The sequence below is a fragment of the Notolabrus celidotus genome, chromosome 7 (genome assembly GCF_009762535.1).
Source record: "Notolabrus celidotus isolate fNotCel1 chromosome 7, fNotCel1.pri, whole genome shotgun sequence".
NCBI classification, from domain to species: Eukaryota; Metazoa; Chordata; class Actinopteri; order Labriformes; family Labridae; genus Notolabrus; species Notolabrus celidotus.
The window spans coordinates 24,382,994-24,408,434 of NC_048278.1; the positions used below are offsets into that span (position 1 = coordinate 24,382,994).

The 25,441-nt window shown below is 40.5% G+C and overlaps 1 protein-coding gene across 1 annotated transcript; it reads right to left on the reverse strand.

Moving 5' to 3' along the window:
• Positions 1 to 203: 203 nt before the first annotated feature.
• Positions 204 to 24,197, reverse strand: tbc1d9 (TBC1 domain family, member 9 (with GRAM domain)). Its single transcript, XM_034687851.1, has 21 exons — positions 23,411 to 24,197; positions 16,252 to 16,362; positions 13,880 to 13,998; positions 12,933 to 13,161; positions 12,131 to 12,392; positions 11,385 to 11,592; positions 10,268 to 10,474; positions 9,955 to 10,119; positions 9,355 to 9,505; positions 7,663 to 7,877; positions 7,398 to 7,515; positions 7,031 to 7,316; positions 6,745 to 6,874; positions 6,188 to 6,286; positions 5,080 to 5,148; positions 4,383 to 4,623; positions 4,210 to 4,275; positions 3,671 to 3,757; positions 2,379 to 2,447; positions 2,135 to 2,238; positions 204 to 2,052 (listed from the first exon to the last, which is right to left on the reverse strand). Exons 1-21 carry the CDS (start codon positions 23,529 to 23,531, stop codon positions 1,276 to 1,278), a joined length of 3,834 nt encoding a protein of 1,277 aa, XP_034543742.1. The 5' UTR covers positions 23,532 to 24,197; the 3' UTR covers positions 204 to 1,275.
• Positions 24,198 to 25,441: the final 1,244 nt, after the last annotated feature.

Consider the following 25,441-nt stretch of genomic DNA (forward strand, 5'->3'; position numbering starts at 1 on the left):
GAACATGTGAGTTAGTTCAAAGCAGCTATATCAGTTTTCTAAAGATAGCTTGAAGAAGAATAAATACTAAAGTCATTGTACTTGACGACAAACCCAGTCTGGGGAATCAGTGATCTTCCACCAGATGGCAGTAACCCTGAGTGTCTTTGGTTGTATAATGGCACTCAGTCTGAGGATAGGAATGAAACAGGCCTGAGGCGTTATGCTGTGCAGCATTGAATCAATCATACTGTTACTTTAATTAGATGGAGTGATACACAGAATGCATCAGGATCCAGAGTAACAACACCTGGACATTGAAAAATAAAAATATTCACATTGAAAACAGCAGTGTAAAAAATGTACAGAGCAAAAAGATAAAAAAATGTAAAATATATTAAAAAGAAGGCAGGTGCTTTTTATTGGAGTGCAAACAACAACAACAGCTATGTAGATGGCAAGCAAACACATGTTAGTGAATCACATTATGTTGTAAACATAAAGTGCAGCCTCTCTATTGAACAGTACTTTTTAGTGTGATTGTTATGACGTAGCACACCTTCCTTCAAACCTTCAACAGTTCTGTTTTGTCCTCGTCATTTTGACTGGCGTTTGCAGACATAAATATAACCAAAAGACAAACCACACTAGAGCCATTTTTTGAGCGTTATTTTGGCAAGTGAATGTCAAAGACGTCAAAGGTAAGAGTGTGAAAACGAGAGCAGTTTGGTTTATACAATACAACATGAAAATTCACCTTTTCGTTGAATTTTCACAGCTTTCACTCTAGTTTGAAGAGACACAACAAAATTAAAGTGATTAACAGCAAATGGAATGGTAGCGCGAGAAAACAGTAGTCTGACTGGATATAATGTTTGGTGACTGTACATAGACGATCGATATCTCAGTTTGTCTTGTATTTGTAGACATTTACATCTATATATCCTAAGAGAACTAGAGATTACAATAATACCACCTATGCATAATGTTTTATAAAGTACAGCTACAACATGTTCACACTGATTTCATTGGAGCAAACCTCAATATTCTTGTTCTGTTTCCTCTTAGCTGAACAGAATCTAGTGATTGTTATAATAAAAGTCTTTCACATCTGATAAAATACATCGCTAAGAGCAGTTTTTGGTCACATTCATTCAACTATCATACACACACACATTTTACACATTGTACCTTCATTCTCTTCCTGAACTCATAGAAGTTTTCACACCAATGACTGATGATAATGTTTCCCTTTAAAACAGCAAAGTCTTTGTGTAAATTTCCTTGAAAAAGACCTCAGCCGGAGAGCGAGATTTCATAGTCACTTGTTGACAGCAGGGGGCGCCCAACTTTGCGCACATTCTTAGCGTTGGTTATACGAGCTGCCACGTCTACTGGCTTTTCAAAATAATGCACCAGGGCTTGTTCGGTGAGCACAGAGGCCAGGAACTGCTCAAAAGTGATGGCCCAGTCTTTATCGATGCTGGTGCTGTGAGGCAGACCTCGGTCCTGAGGTTCACTGCCGCGAGGTCGGCTGCTTCTCTCCCCATCTGGGACGTCCTCGCTGCGCACCAGCACCGTGTCGTCTGCGATGTCCTCACACTGCAGCTTCTCATCCAGCTCATGGGAGCCAGCGCTGAGCACCGAGTAAGACGACATCGAGGTGTCATCTTTGGTTTCATCATCCGAGATGAGCATGGCGGAGGACGTGCCCGTGTCTTTAGGGGACGAGTCCTCCAGTTTGATGTCTTGCATAGGTGGCAGCTGCTCATCCCCTTTTACATCCTCACAAAGGCTCGGCTTGTTCTCCAGCCCTGAGGGGACAAAGGTGTTTTCAGACACGGCCTCCTGGGGAGTTTTGGGATCTGCAGCGTCCCTCCTGCATGTACTCGGCTCTGATTTTCCCTCCATGTTGTGATCCTTTCTGCCATATGAGGAGGAGAAGAGCTTCCCCACCTCTCCCATCTCCAGCAGCAGACTGGTGACTGTGGCTGTGGCGTGATAGAGCTCCTGTTCTGCTATATCCTCACTGAACATGCTGTACAGGGTCTTACAAAGCTCAATGAACTGGCTCTGTTGGAAAAAAACGTACAAGGTCAGCTCTCTCTTACTACAACTGCTGATTGAAATAAACATACTGGGTTCACAATCTTACCTGATTGAGCTTTGGGAGGTCCTTCATGTTTTCTAGTTTAGGTTTTGTTTCCTGGTTCCACAGCTTCAGGTAATGGCGATATTCAGGAGTGTTCAGTTTCTTCACTGTGAGGTAGATAAAGAATGTTTAAGAAAAGTATTTTATCAGGATTTTTTGGGCTGATCAAAAATCAGAATTTCACATTTCAAGCTGTAAAGATACGATGAAGCGCTTTGTTTCTCTCTTATTCTACTGTGCTGCTCACCTTTTTCAGTCTTAAAAGTAACTCTGACAAAGCCATCGTCCCTCTCACTTCTGCACTTTGAGTCATTGCCTGAGGAGAAAGGAGAGAGGGTAAGATCAAATATCCATGTTTGTAAGATTAAAAGGGAAATCAGATATGAATGGCTAGACTGAACGTTCAGCAACCACCTTCAACAGCATCCTCCAAACCTAAAGACACTTACACCACAAGTCCTCAGTGCTCAAACTACACAGCGACCTGCTCTTCAATCCCCTCTTCACTTCTCAAACTACTTAAACAGTATAGCATCACTCTCTTAGCAACTGCAACAGAATACAGATGACACCACTTCTCAAATATAATTCTGCAAAACAGCAGGTTTCAATTCAGGAAATGTGTCTCCTGCTGGCTTGTGTTGTACCGGCAGAATTTAAAACTCTTACACGTTTGTTTTTTGTGTCTGTGGTTCCATCACTGTCAGTGCGCACACTGCAGACTGCACCACCTGTCTGCTTTTTTAAGGTTTAATAAAACCACACTACCCCCTGCAATTCACATATCTAGCCCATGACCACAAAAAAAAAAAAGAAAGAATGATGAGGAAACCGCAAATCCTTGATATTGTAAACAGCAACATGTTTGCACCTTTGAGCAAAGAAAAACACTGAATTACAAAAAGTGGAGCCAATGCAGAAAAGCAAAGTGGTGAGAATGAAACGCCTTAAACCCTGTTTTAGCTGTGAGGTTGTACTGTAAAAAATATCATTTCTCTTCCTGCCAACTGAGGTGTACAGTCTTTTTTATTTTATGTTCGCAACCACCAGTTTAGTAACTCACGAACAGTAAGTAGACATGCTTCTTGGTGACTATAATTATTGCATAAAGATTCACAAAAAAGCCAATTATACCGCAGTGCTGCTGTGATTTCATATTCCTGATTATAAGATGATGAAATGGAAAACAGACACCCTTCCCTCCAAAAAAAACAGAGATGATGTAATTTTCCTCCTTTTTTTTTTTATTTACTTTTTTTTTTCAATGCTTTTGAAAAGTTTATGAATCATCATGTCAATATTTTTCATCATGTATTTTCCTTGTCTATGTGTAACCTCCTACATATGTTTTGCGATTACCTCAAAGTTTCAAGCGAGGAGAATTGTTTTTTGATCCGTCAAAGTGGTTATGAAATCCCAAATTAATGCACACCTACTGTGCAATGTAGAGACACACTTTATGAAGGAGCAACCAGATGATATCCTGTAATATGACAGTAAATGAACACAGTGTGATTATGAGCAGGCTGCAGTCCTTACCGATGGAGGTTTCTGGAGTGATGTCTTCAAAAAAGTACTGAGTGGCCTCAAAGGCAGAGTCAGGCTCTTCCTGTTCATGGGTGATTTCTGGGACAGAAGGATTTAAGACTGTGTCAAAATGAAGTTATTAAGAACATCATGTGAACCATTCTTCATAATTTTCGGGTTCTTTATTTGATCATAAAGTTAATTTGATAAGGAACCTTTCAGAGAAATCCGGTCTTGTAAAAATCTTTCACAAATGCTTACTGGTGAAATAATGGGACAATTGTTCAGCTTGTCAGATTGGTAATAAATGTCAAGCCTTAGTGTTCATTAATTTGAAGGTTGAATTTAAGATAAAGCGAGTATTTTATAATGTTTTATTCTCTGCTGTGCTGACGAATGTAATCCTGAGGAAGTGATGAGCTCTGTGAAGTGAAACAAAGAGCTCAAACTTGAACAGTTACTCTTCTCTACAGCTCATAATCATGTTTCACTGCACTGACAAATATTTCCTGTCATGTCCATTCAAAGACTTTGCATGGATGCACACTCACCAGGTATTACATGCATCTTGTAGAGGAGCTTCAGCTTCTCAGTGAGGTCTCCGTGACACAGAATGCCTGAAACACAACAACAAGGATCAGAGATCAGGTATAGCTGAGCTAATTTTCTCAAATTATGAACTGCAACATCTTTGTTAGCTTCGACACAATATTATTCATCTCACCCAGGCCATTGATGAACTCTCTGAAGTTGATAAGCGCTCCTCCTTTTTGGTCGAGTAGGCGGAAGAGGCGCAGGGCGATTGGGTCTGTGTGGGCTCCATTGGCCCAAGGGAACAGCAGATTGAAGAGGCCTTTAAACTGCTCCACGTCGATGCGGTACTGCTCCAGGTAAGGCAGACTGGGGTCGTGACGCTCTGTGGGGTTACTGCTGCCACCCCAGTAACAGCTGGTCAGGTGCTCCGCCTGAGGAGAGGAAGACACGGGTGACAGCTGTTAGACACGATAGTACATGCAAATCAATAATATTTAATCACACAGAAGAACTGTGACTGTGATGAGGCACATTCAGAAATGAGTGGGCCTTAACTATTAACAATTGCAATTGTTATTGTTATTGTTGTGTTCCATCATATGCATGGAATACAACACACAATGACAATATGAAAGCAATTCTATCCTGCACAATATGAATCATCAGAGACACATTAAAGCCATTACAGTAGCAAATAAATCTTAACCATGTGTTTCTTCACAGCTGCAGGACAAGAAAAGCTTGTGCTAGAGGGAAAAGTAAACGCACTGAAGTAAGACCTCCTCAGGGCGTTATTCATTTGGTGTGTGTGTAAAAGAAATGACTGTTTGATTTCCTGTTTATACTTCACCTTTAGGGCAGTAAAGTTAACTGAAGCTGTAACTCACCTTGAAGAGCACGTAGAGCTCCTCCAACTCATCAATACTGAAGGCAGTCTCTGTTACAATAGTTCTGACCTGAAACATTAGAAAATTGCAGCAAAATTAAGGATAAAAATGTAGAGAGCAGAATGTCTAAAGTTACTGAAAAATGACATCTGTTTGGTTATAAAGCTCAAACAACCTGCAGTCCTTGATGTCAGACAACAGTATGATTTCTTTGATGCTATATTTATGGCAGGGTTGAGCAACAACATTGTTGTGAACACAGCAAAATAAACTGTCTGCACTTTCTCACACATTTACCAAGTTTCCAGTTTATATAAGAGTAAGTTGGTGGAACATTTAGGCAGCCAAATCTACAAGATTTGAAATGCTGTGAATAATAACAATAATAATAAGAAGACCTTAAAGAGAACAGAGATCCAGATATTTGGACATCAATTTGGCAAAAATGATCTAACTCTGTACAGAGCAAAACAATACATTTGAAGATTTTTATCAGGACATATTTTACCCCTTGTAAACTCAAAAATATGCATTTCAACAATAAAGATGTGTTGTAACTATATTAGGGGGAAAGGTCTGTTTTTTTTCATATGATATGGAAATGCTCGGAATTAAAAACTGTTGCATTCTGGATTATTCGGATGATACAAGTTGGCATATTTAAAGAAAAAGATTGTGCATGTTTGTCTAATGAGTGCAAAATAACCATTGCTACAAATTAGATGATTTCTAATACTATAATGGGGGAACCTGGCTACAAACTGAGGAACATGAATTAGCTTTCAACATTTTTTTTTAACTCAATTTACATTTCCACCTGGAATCAGATTAATGTACAAATGCATAACAACATTGGCCACCTTGAATAACAGAAAACAAGCATCTATATCAACCAATGATAATAAAGGAATGGGAATGATTCTTTCCCTCCTCTCTGCACTAAACCCTCAGTTTCTTCTCTTACCTTTTTCAAGAGATGAACAACTGTCATTTATTCACTTAACAATCTTCTTCTTTCTTTGTATTGGACACATTATTATGTTATCTTTTGCAGATCAGTATTTTCCTTGAGCATTAAAAAATTAAAAGTATATCAGTGGGACCTTACCACGTTGCGTTTGGTTGTGTCTTCAATGGTTTGGATGACCCTCAGTCTCTGTTTGAAACGCATCTGTTCGATCACATCTGCACGGATTGATCCGAATTTCTGACATGATAAAAGAAGGAAAAACGGGACAAAATAAAGGTCACAAACTGAAGCGTTACAAAGTCTCTTCATACCGTTAAAAGAATAAGAATGGATGTAGATAATAGCATGATTGTGAGCAGACAGCAGGTCGCCTGTTGAGAATATAAAAAGGCAGACTTAGTCCACATCCAGATCCTAGATTACAAACTGAGAGAAAATTAACTGAAAGCACACATATTACAAATGTTAAATGCATGGTTGTCACAAACACAGCATGACTAGAGGAGTCACACTCTCATAAATCTGTCTTTAAAGAATCCATCTACCAAATGTGTACAAAACTCAATTAGTAGGCTCTTTCAGTGTGTCAAATGTTTGTCCTCTTGTCCCTGCATGTCTCCGGTACCACTAAAAGACAATAAACAACAAGGATGATATAGCTTTACAAACACTGAATGATCAGTGTACTCAAATACCTCATAGGAGCTGCGGATCAGTTTGAAGATGTCGACGTCTGGATGTGGTTCTCCATTGTCTGTCAGCAAGGAGTGCAGGTGCGGGATCGGAGGGAGGGTGCTGTCTTTATTGGTCACACTGTCCAAGTATCTACCACACAAAAAAATCATTTCAAGACACTTCTTTCTGGAAGGTGGGGAAAAAAATATCTCACAAATAAAGCAATAGTTCTTGGGTTAATGCAATATCTGTTTTCTGACAGTTAAAAGAAATTGTAAGAAGTTTGTCCCCTCAGCCTGCCCTTACCTGCCCAGTACAGTCATGGCCTCTCCATCATCCTTGCAGCCAAGCAGCTGGTGGATGTTGGCGTGCAGCACAGAGAGCGCCAGCTGAAAAATGACCTTGATGCCATCGTAGAAGAAGCAGTCCACGACAACCACAGCGCTCTCGAATGGCATGACAGATAGGAAGAGGGTGAGGAACCAGGAGAGGGAGATGGTGGATATGACGCCCAGGTCCTGCATGCAGTCATACAGCTGAGGAACGTACTCACGGGCGAGCTCCTCGAACACACCCTGATCCACAAGGGCCCCTGAGGAGATGAAAAAGGTTACAATAAAGTGGAAAACTGTCAGTCAAACATGTACAATACAGAAGGCATACACCGACTGACCTACAACCCTGGTGTTGTAATAGTCCGGCAGCATCCTCTCACAGAGCGCTACAAGTAGCCAAAATGCCTCCTCCTCTTTGGCGTATAGCAGCAACACGGACGTCACAATATTCATAGCCTGCAGTGTTGAGGGAAAGAGGAGTTAAAATTCAGGTAAAGTCAAGGTCTAAAGGTCTCTGTCAGCACAAAGCATGAGTGTGTGTGTGTGTGTGTGTGTGTGTGTGTGTGTGTGTGTGTGTGTGTGTGTGTGTGTGTGTGTGTGTACCTGACAGTATCCGATGTTGGGGTTTCTGAATGCGTATGCTGTGAGGACCCTGCGGAGGGCAGCGATGCCCATTTCATTCTGAAAGGCTGGGTGCTCGGGGAGAGATCGGTGCAGGTCACGCTCGATCTCCTCTGTGGCCAGGTTGTATTTGCCCATTGACTTCTCCACCAGATCCTCATAGTAACCAGGGTGGGTGGCCATCTCATTGATTGCCCCTATGAAAAGAACACAACATTTAAACTTTAAATAACTAAATAGGACACACATTGTTGAAGTCTACTTTTTTATAAGAGGAAATCACAGAGAAGACAATAAATACTTTGTTCCAAAAGGCTTCTTCTTCATCATGTATCTATATGATACACTGCAACAAAATGACTGAGATAAAAACATTGCTGAATTAATTTTCCGTTCCATGTTTTCTGACGTGGTTCCAGCACAGTTATTAAGATACTTTACCAGGCGTGACTATCAAAATAAGCCAAACTGGTTTCTTCTATTTCTGGGTCCAAACAGATGCCTTCTAGGAATGCTTTAAACAAGAAAGGTCAATGTTTTCTACTAGCAGCTGAGTGAAAGTCATTTATGAAGGAGCAGGTAAGGAGAGATAAAGTAGGTCAGTAGGAAGAGAGTGAGCAGGGCTGTTTGTAACCCAGATCTGCTCAGGTGAAGATGACTAAAAGCTGCATGTGGTGTGTAACACATGATCAGGCTTGTGAACAGGAAAGTCTGGAGTGTGTGCATACCTGAATGAAGAGCATGTTGTTAAAGTATGACAGTCCCAAGCTACAGGTTCTGTCTATGTCATGGAAAGGTTTAATTTAGTTACATTTTAATGAGTGGGTATAAAAACGTTGTGTTCAAGCACACAGGGAACATAATATGTATACTTACACTTTGGTTTAAGATATCACAGTTTTTAACCAAATTGTGAAGGGTATCAATAAGTGGAGTATTAATAATGTACACATCAAGTATACTGTCAACTTGCAGTATTTTTCTTATTTGTGAGTCTACATTATTATGTTATTGGCTCCAAGACAAAAGATCTCTCTTGAACTCTCCTCTCAGTTACCAACTCAGCGGTTGTCAAAGAGTCCCTGAAAGGTAAAGTGGTCCTTAACAAATTGAAGGGATGAAATAACACATTTCAGTAAGCTAATGCTGTTTCTTTTAGGGGCGAGCTAAACATCCTTCTAAGGCCGCAATCACTTTCATTTGAGTTTAATGGCTGAAAAGGGAAATCGCTTTTATAATTTTGTACTTATTTCAGTGGAATGGGGTGCAGGACCTTCTCAGATCTTGCCTGAGGCTTGGCCTAGTCAGATAGGAATAATTATGAAAACTGTGCCATCAGCCAAACACTTTGAAAGGCAAATGAATCCATACCATGTATTTATACAGGCAGCAACAAAGGACTCAGCGTGGCTTAATGATATAGTAATAAATGTGCATTTTTAGTATTCATGTCTCAAGTTGGCTCTGTAAGTTTTAACTTGTGTTACATGGTGTGCTTGTAAACAGGGTGACATTAAGACTGCATCATGTGATGTTATGATTAAGAGTGATCGCATACAATGCAGGGTGTGGTCTCTCACTCATAAAGTGTACATGACTATGAATCATTCACAGTACTGTACTCTCAGAGTGTTTGTGCATGTTTACTTCAGGCCTCCCTGAATGTTTACTCACCGGAGAAGAGCAGCCACAGCTCTCCTCTCATGCTCTCAGGAATCCCCTTGAGGACAAGCTCCTTCGTTTTCTCTGTGCGGTACATACACACCCCCTGCCCATACTCTGCAAAGTGATTCTTCCAAGCCTGCTCCTTTAGGAACTCCTTTGCCTGAGCAAAGAAGGAAAACAATATCTGAGATGCAGAAGCTTAAGCACAATTACTTTGTATATAACAACCGTGCTGTATATACTCTGCAATAGCTACTTGGATAGACACATTTCTTGTAGAAAGCATGAATAATATAACATAATTCAGGGTGACTGTGCCATAAAAACTGAGGTTAGCAAAAGGCTGTGCTTTAATCACACACTCAGTCTTCCTGCTAAGTTGCTGTTACTTCCGATCCTTCATGGAGCTTAATTCCCATAAAGTGTAACGTTGTGAAAATGCCAATTACAGAAAGGCAAGCAGAAACGTCCAAGATTACAAAAAGCCTTTGACTGAAGCTGAACAAATCAGGGTATTATTATAAATATATTTATCAGAAAAGCCTTCCCCACCATGCTTGACACGATTAACTGCTTTTATATGTACCACAGAAAGAGGGTTTAACTCACCAGCTTTGGATTGAACTCCTCAGGTGAGCGCCGGCGGTACATGGTCATGAGGGCCTGTGTGGCGGTGGGAACGCTGCTGTCATTCAGGTTGAACGTACGCTCGCTTTCTGAACCCAAACTGTGCTGTGGGCTGCTGGAGAGCTGGGATCCATGCTGGGAGTAAACCTGGAGGGAACACAGTTCATTTTCAGGATTTAAAGGTTTTAAATGGTATCAATCCCATATAGTTTCTAATTTCTTATCTTCTTACAGTAAACTAGGTGTTTCAGCAAGTTAAAAAATATCTTCAAACGCATGCAAACACATTTTTTACCTCATCGTCTGAGCTGTTTAAACTTCCAGTTAGTTCCCTCTCCAGGTAGATCTTTGAGCTGGTCTGCTGCAGAAAGTCAGAAATCCTCTGGACCAGGAAGTCTCTATCTTTCAGATTAGCAAACAGGAAAGTCATCCGATTCTTAGTGCTGATGGAGAGTGGGCTGGGCAGCACATTGGAGCTGTCTGCCTTCTCCACAATGGTAACCTGAAAGAACAAATTGGAACAAAATGTCAAGCTAACAAGGAAAAAAACAATAAAGATCAATAAGCCACATCTTTGACAAAAAAAAAATTCTATGAGCAATTTTAATTCTTGACCAAATTAACCTGTAGTGTTTATAAATGTAGTGAATATGAATCTTCATCTACTTTAGTAGAAAATTTAAAAAAGACGATCTTTACAGCAGAAATAAACATATCTACAACCTGGTTCAAACAACAAGTGTAGTATGGATAGCTCATATCTCGATCGGCACACACTGTATGGGGGGTGAATTTGCAGCAATTCCGAAGATATTGAGATTACGAGTCTTCCAATGAGAGGCAGAGCTGACTTGACTGACAGGCGGGAACACTGTAGCTGTTGGCTAGGAGGCTCAAAGCCCGCTTCTTTACGTCACAATCGCTCGACAGCAGCAATATGGCTGCCGCCGCCGATTGGCCTCAAAACAGCGCTTCAGAAACAGATGGCTGACATCACGGATACTACGTCCATATCTGAGATAACTAAGCTGTTGCTACAGAACAATGCAACCTGTAAAGTAACATTATGTTTCTATGTTTAGATACATAAATGAAAGTCTCAATTACAATAGTATTGAATGTTAAAAATCATAGATCATTTTAGCCCCCTTTAAAGCATGTTTGGATTGATATCTTAAAAGTGAGACTGTACACTTGACTGAGGCTTTTGAATGGACAGTGCAGAGGATGATACCAAGCAACTGATTTGCATATGAACAAGTCTAATAGCTAGATGGCTAGAAAAACCACCGCACTTTCTAGTTTTTCAGTGTTATTGAGTTAACAACCACACTGAAATAACTGATTTTCAATATCTGCCTTCTTGCAAGCTGTTCATGAACAGACGGAGACATTAAGACAGAACAACTCACCTCTCGTAACGGGATGATGAGGCTGCACAGTGTCTCTTCCTTGCTCGTAAAGCAGATGTAGTTTGTGGAAACAAACATCTGACCCAGGATGTGCATCTTGTTAAAGGGGGTCCACAGCGTGCAGTCTGTGTGCCCGTCCAGTTTTTCATCTTTGGGTAGACGAAAGAGCGCTCTGTAACGCTCACTCTTTGCTCTCGCATCCAGATCCCTGCAGAGTAGAAAATGCAGAATCATGTAAGACTGTAGACCTTTGTTCAAATCTGATGTAACTGCTTTTTGGTTTGGATTTTATAAATAAATGTTCTTTATTGTTACAATTTGGATGAATGACAAGGAAGTTTCTGTTAAGGAACACTTATTTTTATGCAAGAGCAACCATTCAAATTCCCCTAGAAAGACTGTTTTAATGACACACTGCAGAGAAACAAGTCATGCTTTCATAAAATGTGTTGACCATGTAAAATGGGGTTAATCGGGCCATTCATATGAGCTTGCGCAAACCAGATAGGACAAAGATAACACTGCCTTCTATTTCTGAACAATAAACTAACTGTGTTTTTGCAGATTTTAAAACCTACAAGTTGGAGCACCACTTTAAGACCTTCACTCTCTGTCCTTAAATGTCCAGATAACAAACTACTCCACCAACCAAGACCCATTAATACTGATCAATTAACTGCATGTCATAAGCATGCTTCAACATTTATTTATTATTTATGAGCAAATGTGTTACCACACTTCCTCACCTCTTGAGAGCAGACACCTTCTTTGGAGACTTCTTCTTGAGTTTGGGCAGCGAGCGGTCCTGCTCGAAGCCCTTGTTGTCCAGCAGTTGACGCATGGCGATGTTGGCCAGCTGCTCGGCCAGTTTGAAGGTCTCATTGATGTTGAGGAAGACAGAGAAGACGTGCTCGTTGACGCGGGTGCTCACTTTGATCGCGTCGGGCAGCAGGAGGGTGGCGCTCTTCTCCAGCTGGGTGATGTCTGCCCAGCGCACCACCAGTTTGGCTAGTAATCCAGAAAGACATTGAGATAAGAGACATCAGTATTGTAAAAGTTATTCCCTTCAGAGTACACAGAGGTTTCACCCCATACAGTTTCTTAAGTAAGTATGTCTGATATCTTCAGTTATGTCTTGGTCAAAAATCTTAAGAATGAAATTAAACGTGTAGACAAATTGATTTTTTTAAACCACAGAATACAAGAAATTCAAACTTGAAGATTCAAATAATACTTGAGTATCTCAGACGAAGACCACCTAAACATTACAAGTTCACTTAGAGGTTCTCAATACAAAATAATGCAGAAGTGACTCTAAAAACATTGATTTATGGTTTTCCTGTCTTCTGGGATTATTCCTTTATTTGATCTACTCCTACTGCTGCACAGTAACTGCCTTTTATGTAAACCTACCTGCTTTGCTCATAAACACTGGGAAGTTAAAGCAGGTAAAAGAAATAAATATTCTAACAGGTGGTAGAAAAGGATAGACAACAGTCACATGATTAATAAACGACTGTGTGTGTTTAGACCGAGTTTATGTCTAACCTTCTTTCCCCAGTAGGTAGGAGTAGAAGCAGAGGTGGTTGATGCTGAGGTAGAGCCAGCCCTGCCGTGGCACTTTGCCCTTCCAGTAGCTGCAGGAGTAATAGTTGACCAACTTCTCCTCCTCGGGCATCCCAAACAGCTTACGAAACTTGGCACTGGCCTCCTTGAACTTGTCCGTGTCGTCGTCCTCTTTGACATCGTGGTTCTTGTTGTACTCTGCGATGATGCCCTGAGGAAAATGGAAAGAGACAGAGCTAGTTGACAAACTCAGCTAGGACATGAGGAGTTAACATTGTTGCTTGAACCAACAGTCAAAAGCTTCCAAAAACTCTCTGTTTAGATCTGGTCACCTTTTCTTTTACTCACTTGTAAAAATCCTTGAGCACATTTGATTCAAATGCACATTAGTAAATACACATTTTAGTGTCCAGGCCAAGTATCACAATATATTCATTTCCCCCAAAGAAATGACTTAGCCAAGTTTGGCTTATAATTCTAGCCTTGTTTTGGTCCTTGGCTTTCTGGTCCATGCTTTATCTGTGTATTGTGAAGTACGAGATTCTAATCTTTTGTAAGCGTCAATACAAATATGCAAATATTTTACTATTTTATCACCCCCAGGGCAACAGATAGTGTTATCTAGCACTCCTAAATGTTTTCTAGAGTGGATGTAAATTGACTCTTAATCATGCAAATAACAACCACATTAATGCTGGAAATGTTAAGGGTAAAATTATCATTTGATCTGCTTGGCAAAGCTCTATTGGCAAGCCTGATGGATCAAAAAGCCTTTTGCACATCACATTATTTGGATAACTACTGCTGTGGTGTGCATTCCCTATAATTAATTCCCATGCAGGAACAGTTACCTTACAACCATAAAACCACTTTGAGTTACAAGCCCAAACATCAAACTACAATCTCGATAAGTGACAACAAGAGGTCACCTGGACTTTTCCTTTGACAAAGGTTGTGATGTCATTCTCGTTCTCAAAGATGGAGAGCGTCTGCAGCAGGTTGTTTTCCAGCCACTCCCAGTGCTCTGTGATCTCTTTACGGGAGGTTCCTGCAGAAGAGAGAGGAGAGCAAGTCAGTGCATGAAACCACAGAGTACACAGCATTAGAGCTATGATCTAATTCAGGGCCTTGTGTAAATGTATGGAAACATAACTGAGGCTTATGATAGGTATTTAAGCCTTGAATTAATCTATTATACTAAACTGTGAGTATCAAGATCCTCTTTTACTGGATGACAGGCAAATAATGTCAAAAAGCATTAGTGCACCTAAAATGTATAGCGCAACTAGTAGAATTAAATGTATATGTTTGATTTCATGTTTTAAAGACTAACATGCACAATTAGATTTTGTACTTAGCAGGGTTATAAGGGATTTTTCCCTGGCCAGAGGAGAAATTGGTTGCAGTAATGGCTGCCTCTGTGGACCATTATCCCTTGACAGGGCTGCACACAGCCTTCAGTGAGTGCACATTCACTGAATTAGCCATGTCTGCCAGACTGCTCCACTTTGCTGCTATCTCTGGGCGGAGGATTTAAGCACTGGGAGAGCTGAAGAGGGAGTGGAGGAGGGGATCACTTGCCATTTCAGAAATGCCAGGCTATTATTTTGAAGGCCTCCTTTTCAGAGGTGAAAAAATATATGAATATAGTGGGGATAAAATAAATTCACACATAAACCAAAACACAGCCGCATTCTTTATCAGGGCCCCAGTGGTCCAGACTTTGTTGAATTTGAAATATGAGACTACAGCAGAACACATGCCCAAACATACTTTAAAGGATGGTTTTGCATATCTGAGAATGAAGACAGACAGGATTTAACATAACAACATTTTAACAGAAGAGAAGTTAAGGCCCGACAAAACCAAACAGTAACAAATTTTAACTTATTGTGTTTATATTGTCGCAGATCCTTCTTTGAGCTTAAATAATACATCACTTATTTAGCAAGAACTCCTTCAACAGACTAAAAGAAAAGGATAAAAAACAGTTACGTGTATACAGTTTTTATACTCCTGCCTCTACACGAAAGTTCAACTTAACTGCAGACTGTTAGACTGACATCTTCAAACAAAGCAAATGCTGACTCAAGTGACACTCTGGAGCCAAAAAAGCCCTTTTTTAACAGACGCAGTTTTACACTTTAAGACCTTAAAACAAAGGTGTGAGTGTGTGTGTGTGTGTGTGTGTGTGTGTGTGTGTGTGTGTGTGTGTGTGTGTGTGTGTGTGTGCGCGTGTGTGTGTGTGTGTGTGTGTGTGTGTGTGTGTGTGTGTGTGTGTGTGTGTGTGTGTGTGTGTGTGTGTGTGTGTGTGTGTGTGTGTGTGCGTGTGCGTGTGTAAAGTTCCCCTCTAACTGAGCCTGAATAGTCTCTGTGTTGTTATTCCTCCCCAAGCAGAACTCCTTAGCTATTTCTCCCTTTTTTGTTTTGTGTAGCGTTAAAATAAAAAGCTGATTTCCAACCATCATCAATGTTGAAGATCAGCTGATGGTTTAGCCTTTGTACCACAAATTCACTACTGCAAGCATTTCAAATGTAATGACCTACTGTTTTTCTCCATCCTCTCAGGTAGTAAAATGTAACACCTTGAGCAGATTTGGTCAAAAAACTATTTCAGTATGTCAGACTTTGCTTTTCACTGTTCTTACATGTATTTAAGTATTGATAGATTATTAGAGAAAGTAATTAGCAATTAAAAATCATTCACTGATTGAAAATGAGTGTTACTTGCAGCTCTGGTTGTCAGAAGTGTAAGAGCTTTTCCTCACACATGGCTGGGCTCATTTCACATTCAGTGACAAAATGAAAGGGAGAGAGTTCTGCTTTTAATCACTCTGCAGTGTGGCTGTTAATTTGCATGATTTACTTTCTCAGAATGTCTACAAAGCAGTCTGATTGAAAAAAAAAACTGGAGATAGTGAGTAAAGCTTTGTGTATACAGAATATGCTAATTCTGTCATGCACCAGCAGGCTACAGTAAAATCTTGATGAAACTCCATCAAGGTGAAAAACACGACATCCACTCTAATTTGAGCATCGATTTTCTGCACATGTTCCTTTAATCCTCCCCTTTAAAACCACCAGAGCACGATGTAATGCTCTGTATTCAGCAGCTAACATGGGAGGATGATGAATGCTGTGTGTTGTGTGATGGCTGACAGAGGGAAGTGCAGGGGGTAAAAATACATAGGGGTAACCCATAGCCTAAATGTGCAGATAAATAGCACCTGAAGTTGTGTATTTTCAACAAAACACATTCATATCCACACAGTTTAGGAACAAAGAGTTCAAGTGTACATACCATGAGCGATGGTCCAGTAAACTAAAGAGTCTGGGGTCTGGTACAGGATCCTGTAAGGGGCCACACGAGCACTAGAGTCTAAGACGACATCCAGGGTCCCAACCAGCAAACCTGAAAGAGCCCAAAAACACACAAATCAAACACTTAGACCTTCAAACGCTTAGAAGTGGAAAACTGCAGATTTAATAAATGGCTAAATAAAGAGCTTACTGTGTTGCTCCAAAAACAATAAAAACTTCACACTCTGAAATTAACTCATGACAAATGTTAACCTATACATTTGTTCAGCTCTGAAACAAAAGCCCTCACAGAGTTGCAACAAGCATAAATAACCATGTGAGATGCTTAACAAACTAAGTGTATTAATACTTTCAGAGTGTTTTGTCATGCTCAAGCACAGGGGGAACCCACGAGGTCTTGTGGTTCAAGATTTGAACGTAAGAAAACATCCTGCAGCTCTACATTAAATCCTTTTGTTTACTTGTTAGACTAGTTGCACTGCTGATCTGCATATGTATGACTCCATGTGAGGCTGTTTCATGAGGATTATGTTGTTATTATGGACATGATCACTAAATGAGATTTCGGTATTTGAAGCCCTAGAGGCAGCAACCACCAGTGTGAAACTAATAGACAGGGCCGAGGAGGTAATCAAGATAAAAGTCACCTGAGGAAGAGCGTGATTGAGCGAATGTTATGAAACTAAAAAAAGAGTCATGATGCAGCTGAAGGTTAAACAGATGACAGTGTTTCCCCTGTACATATCAAATTCTGCCATTTTGTAAATTAGAAAAATGGGTTGATGTTTCTCCTGGGCACGCAATCCAATTTATGATTATTATTCCACTGATCTGCAGGTAGCAGTAACAAAACACAGACTACATTATCATGTGTATGATAAACTCAACACCATGCACAGGACATACAAAAAGTGAGCTGTTGATTATCCATGTTGAATGCAAAGCAAAAAGATAGTCTCAGTGAAAAAGGAACTGTGGAAACATGGCGATGCATCATCACAGACTGTGTGGAAAGGAACCTGCTCTGTAGACATCCTGTAAATGAATACTATTATCCTTTCCTCCATATAGATTGTCCTAAATTTTAAACACTGGCTGCTCCTGGATGTTGTTTTAAGTGTTGCCACGGCTAAAACGTTGGAATAAGCTGTGACTAGTTTGTAGGATTTGGGGCATGGTATAGAAGTGAATAATACAAGCTCCATACTTTGTTAATAACTGTTACAACTCCAGACCTGATGGCTTTTGTAAGAACACTGAAGTATTTGCTTAATACAACTTATATTTGCACAAGACTTGAAGTCTTTGTTTTCCTCTTTTAAAGCTTTGTCTAGCTTTTATAATTAGAATAAACACTTATGGGGTGCCGGTTTGGCCTAGCGGCTATAGTCCTTGGGGCAGGCGGACCAGGTTGCTGCATGTCATCCCCCGCTCTCTCTCCTGAAGGTTTAAACTCCCAAACTTAAAACATAAATACATAAGAATGGAAACCTTTGATTCTTTACTAATGACATGACTTTGTGAACACTTGGCTGTTCATGACTCAAACTCTAAAGAGATTTTCACAACCTGGAAACCCAGAAAGCTGGTCCTAATAATGGCTTATAACTGATCTTAGCGCAGTTTAAACCTTTAAAACCTTTTGTAGAGTGATTAGAAAAGTGGTGCCACAATCACAAGCAGTTTATAAACCTGCAGAAACCAATTTGCCATTTGGATACCTAATTCCAGGCAATCGTGGAGCTGTTAGAGAGTGCTTGGTCTGCTTGCTTAGGGTGGAGGGGAGGAGAGGAGACAAGTGAGGAAAGATGAGAGGTTTCCTTATTTTTCAGATGAAATCTTGAGAGGAGATATAAGGAGGCAGGTGCACTTTTGTAGTTTAGACACATAGATCTGCCTAAGACCCTGAACTAAACTTACATATTTCTCTCTTTTTGTCTGCCTCCTTATTTCTAAGGCACACCCTTTTCTCCCTTCATTCTCATCTTGTTGAAGCAGCAATAAAACAACTTAGGCCTCAACAAAAAGATGGTCGAAAATGACACCTCTCAAACAGACATGGTTATTGTCATTCTGAATGTTATCAACATTACATGAACAATTCTGCATGAACCAATAAAACATCCACTTTTTAAACCAATAATCCTCATCCACGGGCTGAAGAAGCCAATAAAGAAGAAGTGTGTCGCTCGTGGTGTCAGGGAGTCTTAATCACACTGAAACTAATGTGATAACTCTGCCTGACACCTCGGTTTCATCTCTTTGTGATGAACAAACTGTTGTCAGTGTGAAGACAACTTCCTCTTTGACAAAAGTGAATCACAAGGTTCAGAGGTTCAACTGTTGATCTTACGTTGACCTTAGTGACGCCTTCAATGTGTTTTTATTCCAAAGAGCATTTGAGGGAATTTCCAATGTACGCAAGTGCACTTTGCTCCTCGAGTCTTGTGGTGAATTTAATAAAAAGCAGAAAATTTTGATATTTAATAAGCAGCTTAAGATGTGTGAACACAGGTTTAACACAGGAAACATACAAGAAAAGAGACCACTTAGCACCTCAGCCCACTTGACATCCACCCTTTTCCTTCTCCAATTATGCAAGTGAAAACTAACTGACAGACAGAAAGAAAGCACTTTGCTAATGTGGATTAAACTTGACTCTTGTTGTTTATGTACAACCAGCAAGGCCCAACAACAGTTCATGAGACTGTTTTTTCCACCTCACACCTCTGCATTTACACAAACACTTTGCTGAATGAGTAGGTGTACAGCCCACGGGGCAAAGAGAACACACTGTAATGGATGTGCTGTTCAACTTGTTATTTCTGAGGGCTGGAAAACACTCTCCCTCTAAAAAAAAAAAAAAAGCTATAAAATCATATGATGCTTTGTGCCTCTCTTCTCAAAAACACAGAGTCAATCAGGGCTCACTATTGTTGGAGCAAAACAAATCACCTTCCCTGAAACTTCAGGGTCTTTCACGCAGAGGAAGAGCAGGAAACCTATAACCACTTATTTTGTTTATATCCTCTTTGAGACAAAAGAGGGGGTGGATGCCGATGGGGGATGTTTGCATTGAACACACCAGGGACCAAAATCTCCCTCAGACTCAAATCAATACTGTGTCAAATAACAGAAACCTGAGATAAGCCTGAATCCTAATCATCATCACATGCAAGTTTCACTGCCTTTATAAAACCAAATGGACTTCACAACATCTTTTTAATTCTCAACATCTCGACATTTACTGTCATTAAACAATACAGCTTAGGAAAACAACACAGGAGATGGTCAGCATGTGTCTGGCATGATCCACTTCCAGCCAAAGATACAGTAATCACCAGAGGGGTTGTGAAATGTGGCGTTCTACAATGACTCAAACTGTTGTGATGTGTTATGCTGTAGGTACTGTTGTTTTAAGTTGTGTAACAGTCTGGCTCTGAGTTTATTTACAGACGGATTCTGCTTCTTATCTGAAGATACCGTCACTGTGACCACTTATAAACAACAAAGAAGATGTGGATGACAGATTTCTTTTAAACTGTGTCTCCAGCTGCGTCTACACTGTCCTGTACATCCAAACTGATGTTCTCCTACTTTATGCTCTTAAAAATTCAATTAACAACAAAGAAGATGTGGATGACAGATTTCTTTTAAACTGTGTCTCCAGCTGCATCTACACTGTCCTGTACATCCAAACTGTACCATTTAATAACCCTTTAAGTGACTGTTAAAAGCTGCTGGCCTCTTACGTTTAACATGTCAGGAAAATTATATTAGACCACTAAAGGGAGCAGGTGACATACTCAACTGTACACTGACCTACATTGAGCCTTGTTAGGTCAAATTGTGTTTTCATGACACTGTCAAATGTGCATGTTAAAGTTGTTCATATTCAGCATTTTAACTTCCTGCTGGTCTAACATGTGTGAATTCCATTTTCTGTCTTCATAAAAACAATTTGTAAACAGGATTCTTCCTTAGCTTTGAGAAACCTGACATGTACTTATGCTCACTTGAACTGTTCTTCACCGTCTTTTCAGGTTCCTACGCATAAAAAAACGTAGCTTCTTTTTACTCTTACCAGTACTATTACTGTTTCAAAACCTCACAGAGTGCCTTCAAATCACACCTGACAGTTTTATTACTGAACACATTGTCTATTTTTAATTAACACATGGTTAATGCAGCACATGTACATATAGAGTCTGCATTATTCCACAATACGTTGGGTGTGTAAGGGATAATGTACAGTGAGAAGGTCAATATGCAAATGGAATCCAAACAGGGTAAGACAATATTCCAATGCAAAGCGCCTCCATAGTAACAGTATTCTTATCAGACTATGTGATGGCTGAGGTATCTCTGTACGTAACATTTTCATTCATGTCAAAGTCTTAAAATTACCCCGCTTCATTGTTATAAATCTAATTAAATTGGCATTTTCTTTTCTTCAAAACTATTTATTTAGATGAACGAGATGAACAACGGTGAACATATTGATGCTGAATGAGGACATCTGGAGACCATCTATTCTCTGTTTGACTTGACAAACTTGTGGATTTCTGGATGCTCGGAAAGATATCTTAGGTTCCATTTTTGAATTTTTAAGAGCATAAAGTAGGAGAACATCAGAGGATTTACCATCTCCACATAATTTCTCAATTAATGCCCATCCCTGCTCATGACTCTGCTTCACTCTTTTTCACATTGTTCAATGAACCAATATTCTGTTTTAAAAAAGAAGAACAGTTGTTTGCTGGCAAACAAAAAAGGGCAGTCTTAAATCAAACCTAATCAGCTCTGACAGTAGAGCTTGGGTCCAGTAAGGTCAGAAATGCAGATCTGTGTCCAGCTCAGTAAAAAGCTCTGTCCTGGCTCTGCTATGGCTTCCTTTCTCTCCTCTTGGAAGAAGAGCTGGTAGACAATGCCAGGGTCACTGGGCGCTCAGTGCCAACTGGCACACAGGACTAGTCAGCAACCTCAGCATTTACATAACAATGACATCATCGCCTGGCAGCACTCTTTGTGTTGCCAGGGTAAGAGATGGCTGTGGCTCTTGGTTTAAATTATTCATACCAAGGAGGGTCCTATCCCAAATACTACCATCTGTATTTGTTACAAATGTTTTACATTTAGATTGTATGTCAAGTCTAAAATCTTTGATTCATCTATACATTATCAGTCAGACTTGCATAGTAAAAAAGAAAAGATCTGCCTTGAGAGGAGATTTTGCTGAGCTGTTTCTATTCCCTTTATAACTCTGGGATTATTTCCCCACTGTTTTTTTTACAGTAATACTGGCGATGAAGTGCCTTAAATTGCAATTCATCTAATTACATGGATTATCTTCAACACAATGTCATCTGTTTTACTCGACCATCTAAGGTCTCACAGTTGAATCTTTGAAGAAAAAGCAGTAAAGCTGGTGACCAACCTTCGACCGCAAAATCAGTCAATCTTAAGTACAGGGTTGAAAAATGACAAGATAGTAGATGAGGTTTGCAAATGTAATGCTAATGCATCATGTGTGCAAGGAAAAAGAAGAGGTGGGGTACCCTGGTAGCCAACCTGATGGAGCATGTGCATATTAACAAAGGCTGACAACAGCTTCTTGCACATCATCCAATTTCTCTACTCCATGTTTCCTGTCTCTGTACAACTGTTACTACCCAATAAAGATAAAAGTAATAAAAGAAATACAGAAAAAAAATGATGCCATGGGGTCTCTGCAACATCCGAATGGGAAACACTGCAGTATTTCATCATAAAAATAGAAGGTCTTATGTGTTTTGCTCTCCTAAGGCAGACTGGTGAATCCGGTTATAGCTCTCAGTCTGCAGGCACAATGAGTGGTGACACCGACAGACACAGAGTGAGAAATTCTCAGCAGGGATCAGTAACTGAGCTGATCAACAGCACTGATTAAATTGTATATCTAGAAGGCAAAATGTGGCATACCTTACACAGCATGCTCAGTATTAATGGCTGCTCAGGTAAGACTCAATTACCAACTGGGCAAGAAGTGTCAGCTGTACCTGTGAACACCAGGGTACCTAAAAGCCTCCTGTGTGGTGACTGATTTGTGCTGATTTGATGTAAAGTAAACGTATATTGGAAACATGTTACATCAGGCCCATTTCAAAATGTCCAAGGAAGGTGCCATTTACAATTGAACATGGTAACAATGAGCAGAAATGCTGTCACAGCTTGTTTAAAGTAATCCTGCCCATGATCCTATCATTAATCATCATCTGAAGGTTCAAATGTCAGAGAATGTGCTTGATTGTCTCCTTTAATGCCTCACAGATGGTACACTGCATTTCATTTTTGACATCCTACCCTTTTGGACTGCAACCTGAGGGATCTAGGTCAAGAATTGAAGCAAATCTCAAAATACTGTAAGAAAACAGGACTGCAAGCTGCTAAACTGTGAACCTCAGCCTTCATCTCCATAACTTGTCCCTCCTCCTCCTCATCTCCATCTTCCTCCTGCTGCTGCTTGACCCATTTTGGCAGGAATAAGCAGGAGGGAGGAGTGAGAAAGAGAGGAAGGAAGAAAGAAGACGGGGAATGATTCAGCATGAGCAAGCAAACAGACTTCTCTCTGGTTGGTGGTCAAACAGATGCACTGTTGTTGAGAGTCCACGGCCATTAACAGCTGCACAAGAGATGCAGAGTAAAAATCTAATCTCCACTTCCAGGCTGGAGAAGGCAGATTAATGTAACAGAGTGTGAAATAAATATGACCTAATTCATGGAGGAATTATAAGATCAGAAGGTATAGTGGACTTTGTGTCTTTGGGCTTTGTTTGAGTTCAGCTCACTCGGTCAAAGGTCTGTCAAAATCAGACTTTAATTGTGTGAAGAAATCAATAAGTAAAAGAAACAGAGGATTTGAGGTGTTCTTTCCTAACACGCACATTGAGGTGAAAGGCCACCTGTGGCACCTGATGGGTCATGTGATCATCAACCATCCGTCCATGTGTTTTCCAGTGTCGAACAACAATACACACACCAAACCCCAGCTGACTCCTCGATCAGCTGTCACCATTTTCACCATACATAACCTCTACGTTCAAAATTAAACATCCACATGTTTTGATATTGATCCATGATAGCACAACAATGACACTCACCCGCCAGTCCTCCACCTCCGTCCCCGTGGCCCTTCCGTTTTTGAAGGATAAAATATGGATTGGCTCTCTCGGTGATCCACAACGCGCCAGCCAGTAACACATCTTCGGGACTGACCCACATGTTTCTCCTGTTTTTTTAAGGGAACATTGAACACACAGGACTGCAGATGGCGACCATCAAACTGGTCTGGCCTGGAGGGGTTATTAAATTATTAAAACCCGAGTGGAGGCCTGGTATTCTCCTCCTCCACCCTTCAAATATCACCTAGTTTTGAATAACCAAGCGAAAGTCAGACGCGCATGCAAGCGTTGCGATAATTAAAGGCTGCAAGGCACGATTGGACTCGAATCGGCCTGCAATATGGAGGTCCTACAGCAGATTCCACACAGACACCTTCTCTTGCAGCATCAGCGTCCTATGTGCAGCACGGAGGATTTCGAATGTACATATATTTCTTGGATGTTTCGTTTGCAGACAGGCTCGAGTTTGTTGCTGCACCGCACAGTGCTGGATCAGGCTTTGTTGTTCATGCTCCTCAGCAGGTGCGATCCAGTCGGTTCCCGAGGTCTGCGTTGCTGTTTGAGGAGCAAAACGCGTAACAGACGATCAAAACTAACAGTAACTAGTCCGTGTGCTCTCTCAGTTGTGATGTCCGTTCGAGTACTGAAGCAGTAAGACGATATTGTGACTGTAAACCCATCAACAGCGCTGCTCTGCTGTTCTCCGCCTCCTTCTCCAGAGCTGCAGCGCCGCCGCTGCTGCCGCAACCAAAGTACAGCGAGCGCGTCACCACCGCGCAACGTCAGCGTGCGGGAGGTGGAGACACATGGGGAGATAATGAATTACAATATATCTCACTTGCTAAAACACATTTCTTGACATCCACCATATGCATCCACCACGCTTTTCTCAACACTATAAGCCCAAAACCCAATTTTCAAACTACATTCACCAAACCTCTGACTCTTCCTGCAAAACCAAACAATGTTGTCAGATCATACCCCAAGTCAATCAAAATTAAAAACAATACTGATCAGTCATTACACAATACATCAAAACACTGAAAACACAATGCTCAGAACATGAAGCTGTAGAAATAATGTTTATTGTTCACAGTAGGCTAAATGAATTTAGCAACTTTATACAGTAAAAAATAAAGTGACAACAAATATAAATGAGAAGCACATTACAGTGTAAACGACAAAATCAAACTGAAGTGCTTATTGTATCTACAACCATTCAGCCACAGCATTGTGTCTACGTGCTGGGTCAGGCCACAGAACTTCTTCCACATCATTTCAACATTCTCCCTGGCCCTCTCTTCCTCCTCAACCACCTTTTACACACACTCTTCCTCTGCCTCTCAGATTATTTCTGTCCATTCTACAACCTTCAACAACCAGCGCTCTCTGAACTGACTTATATTGGTTTCCTCACATCATTAGCCACGAGTGTGATCAGTTTTGAGTGGTTGTGTTGAAGCTGGGACACCTGTGCTTGAAATGTGTTTAACTTTTGCTACCTGTGCTTACCATTATGCAACACAAGTGCATCACAGTGCAACATGTGTTTTAGTGAGTGAGAATGTGTTTGCAAGTTGTGTCAAACAGGTGAAAAGTGTTAATGGTTTTGAGAAATACTGTAATAAGAAATCGCCAAAGCAATCCACCAAAATTAGCTTTCTTTGTTGATGCCAAAATGAGTGGATGAGTAGCCTCCTGCCTGATTCTTGTAGGCTATATAGTTAGCGGAAATCAAAGGTCTCTGTGCAAACTGATAACGTATACCATTGTGAAGTTGTAGGCTACTGACACTTTTTTTTGCATATGAATTAAAATAACACAAGGTGAATTCACCTGATTCACAGTCCTGGGGCAAAAATAAGCCCCTATCTTGTCGTCATTTTATGAAAACGGAACATATATGGTGAATTATTGCAGACAGATGTTGTGCAACCAGCTTCTGTTCAAACCCACTGAACTTCTGGACTCTTCTTCTGGAGATTCATGTACTCTAGGCAAAGGAAAGGT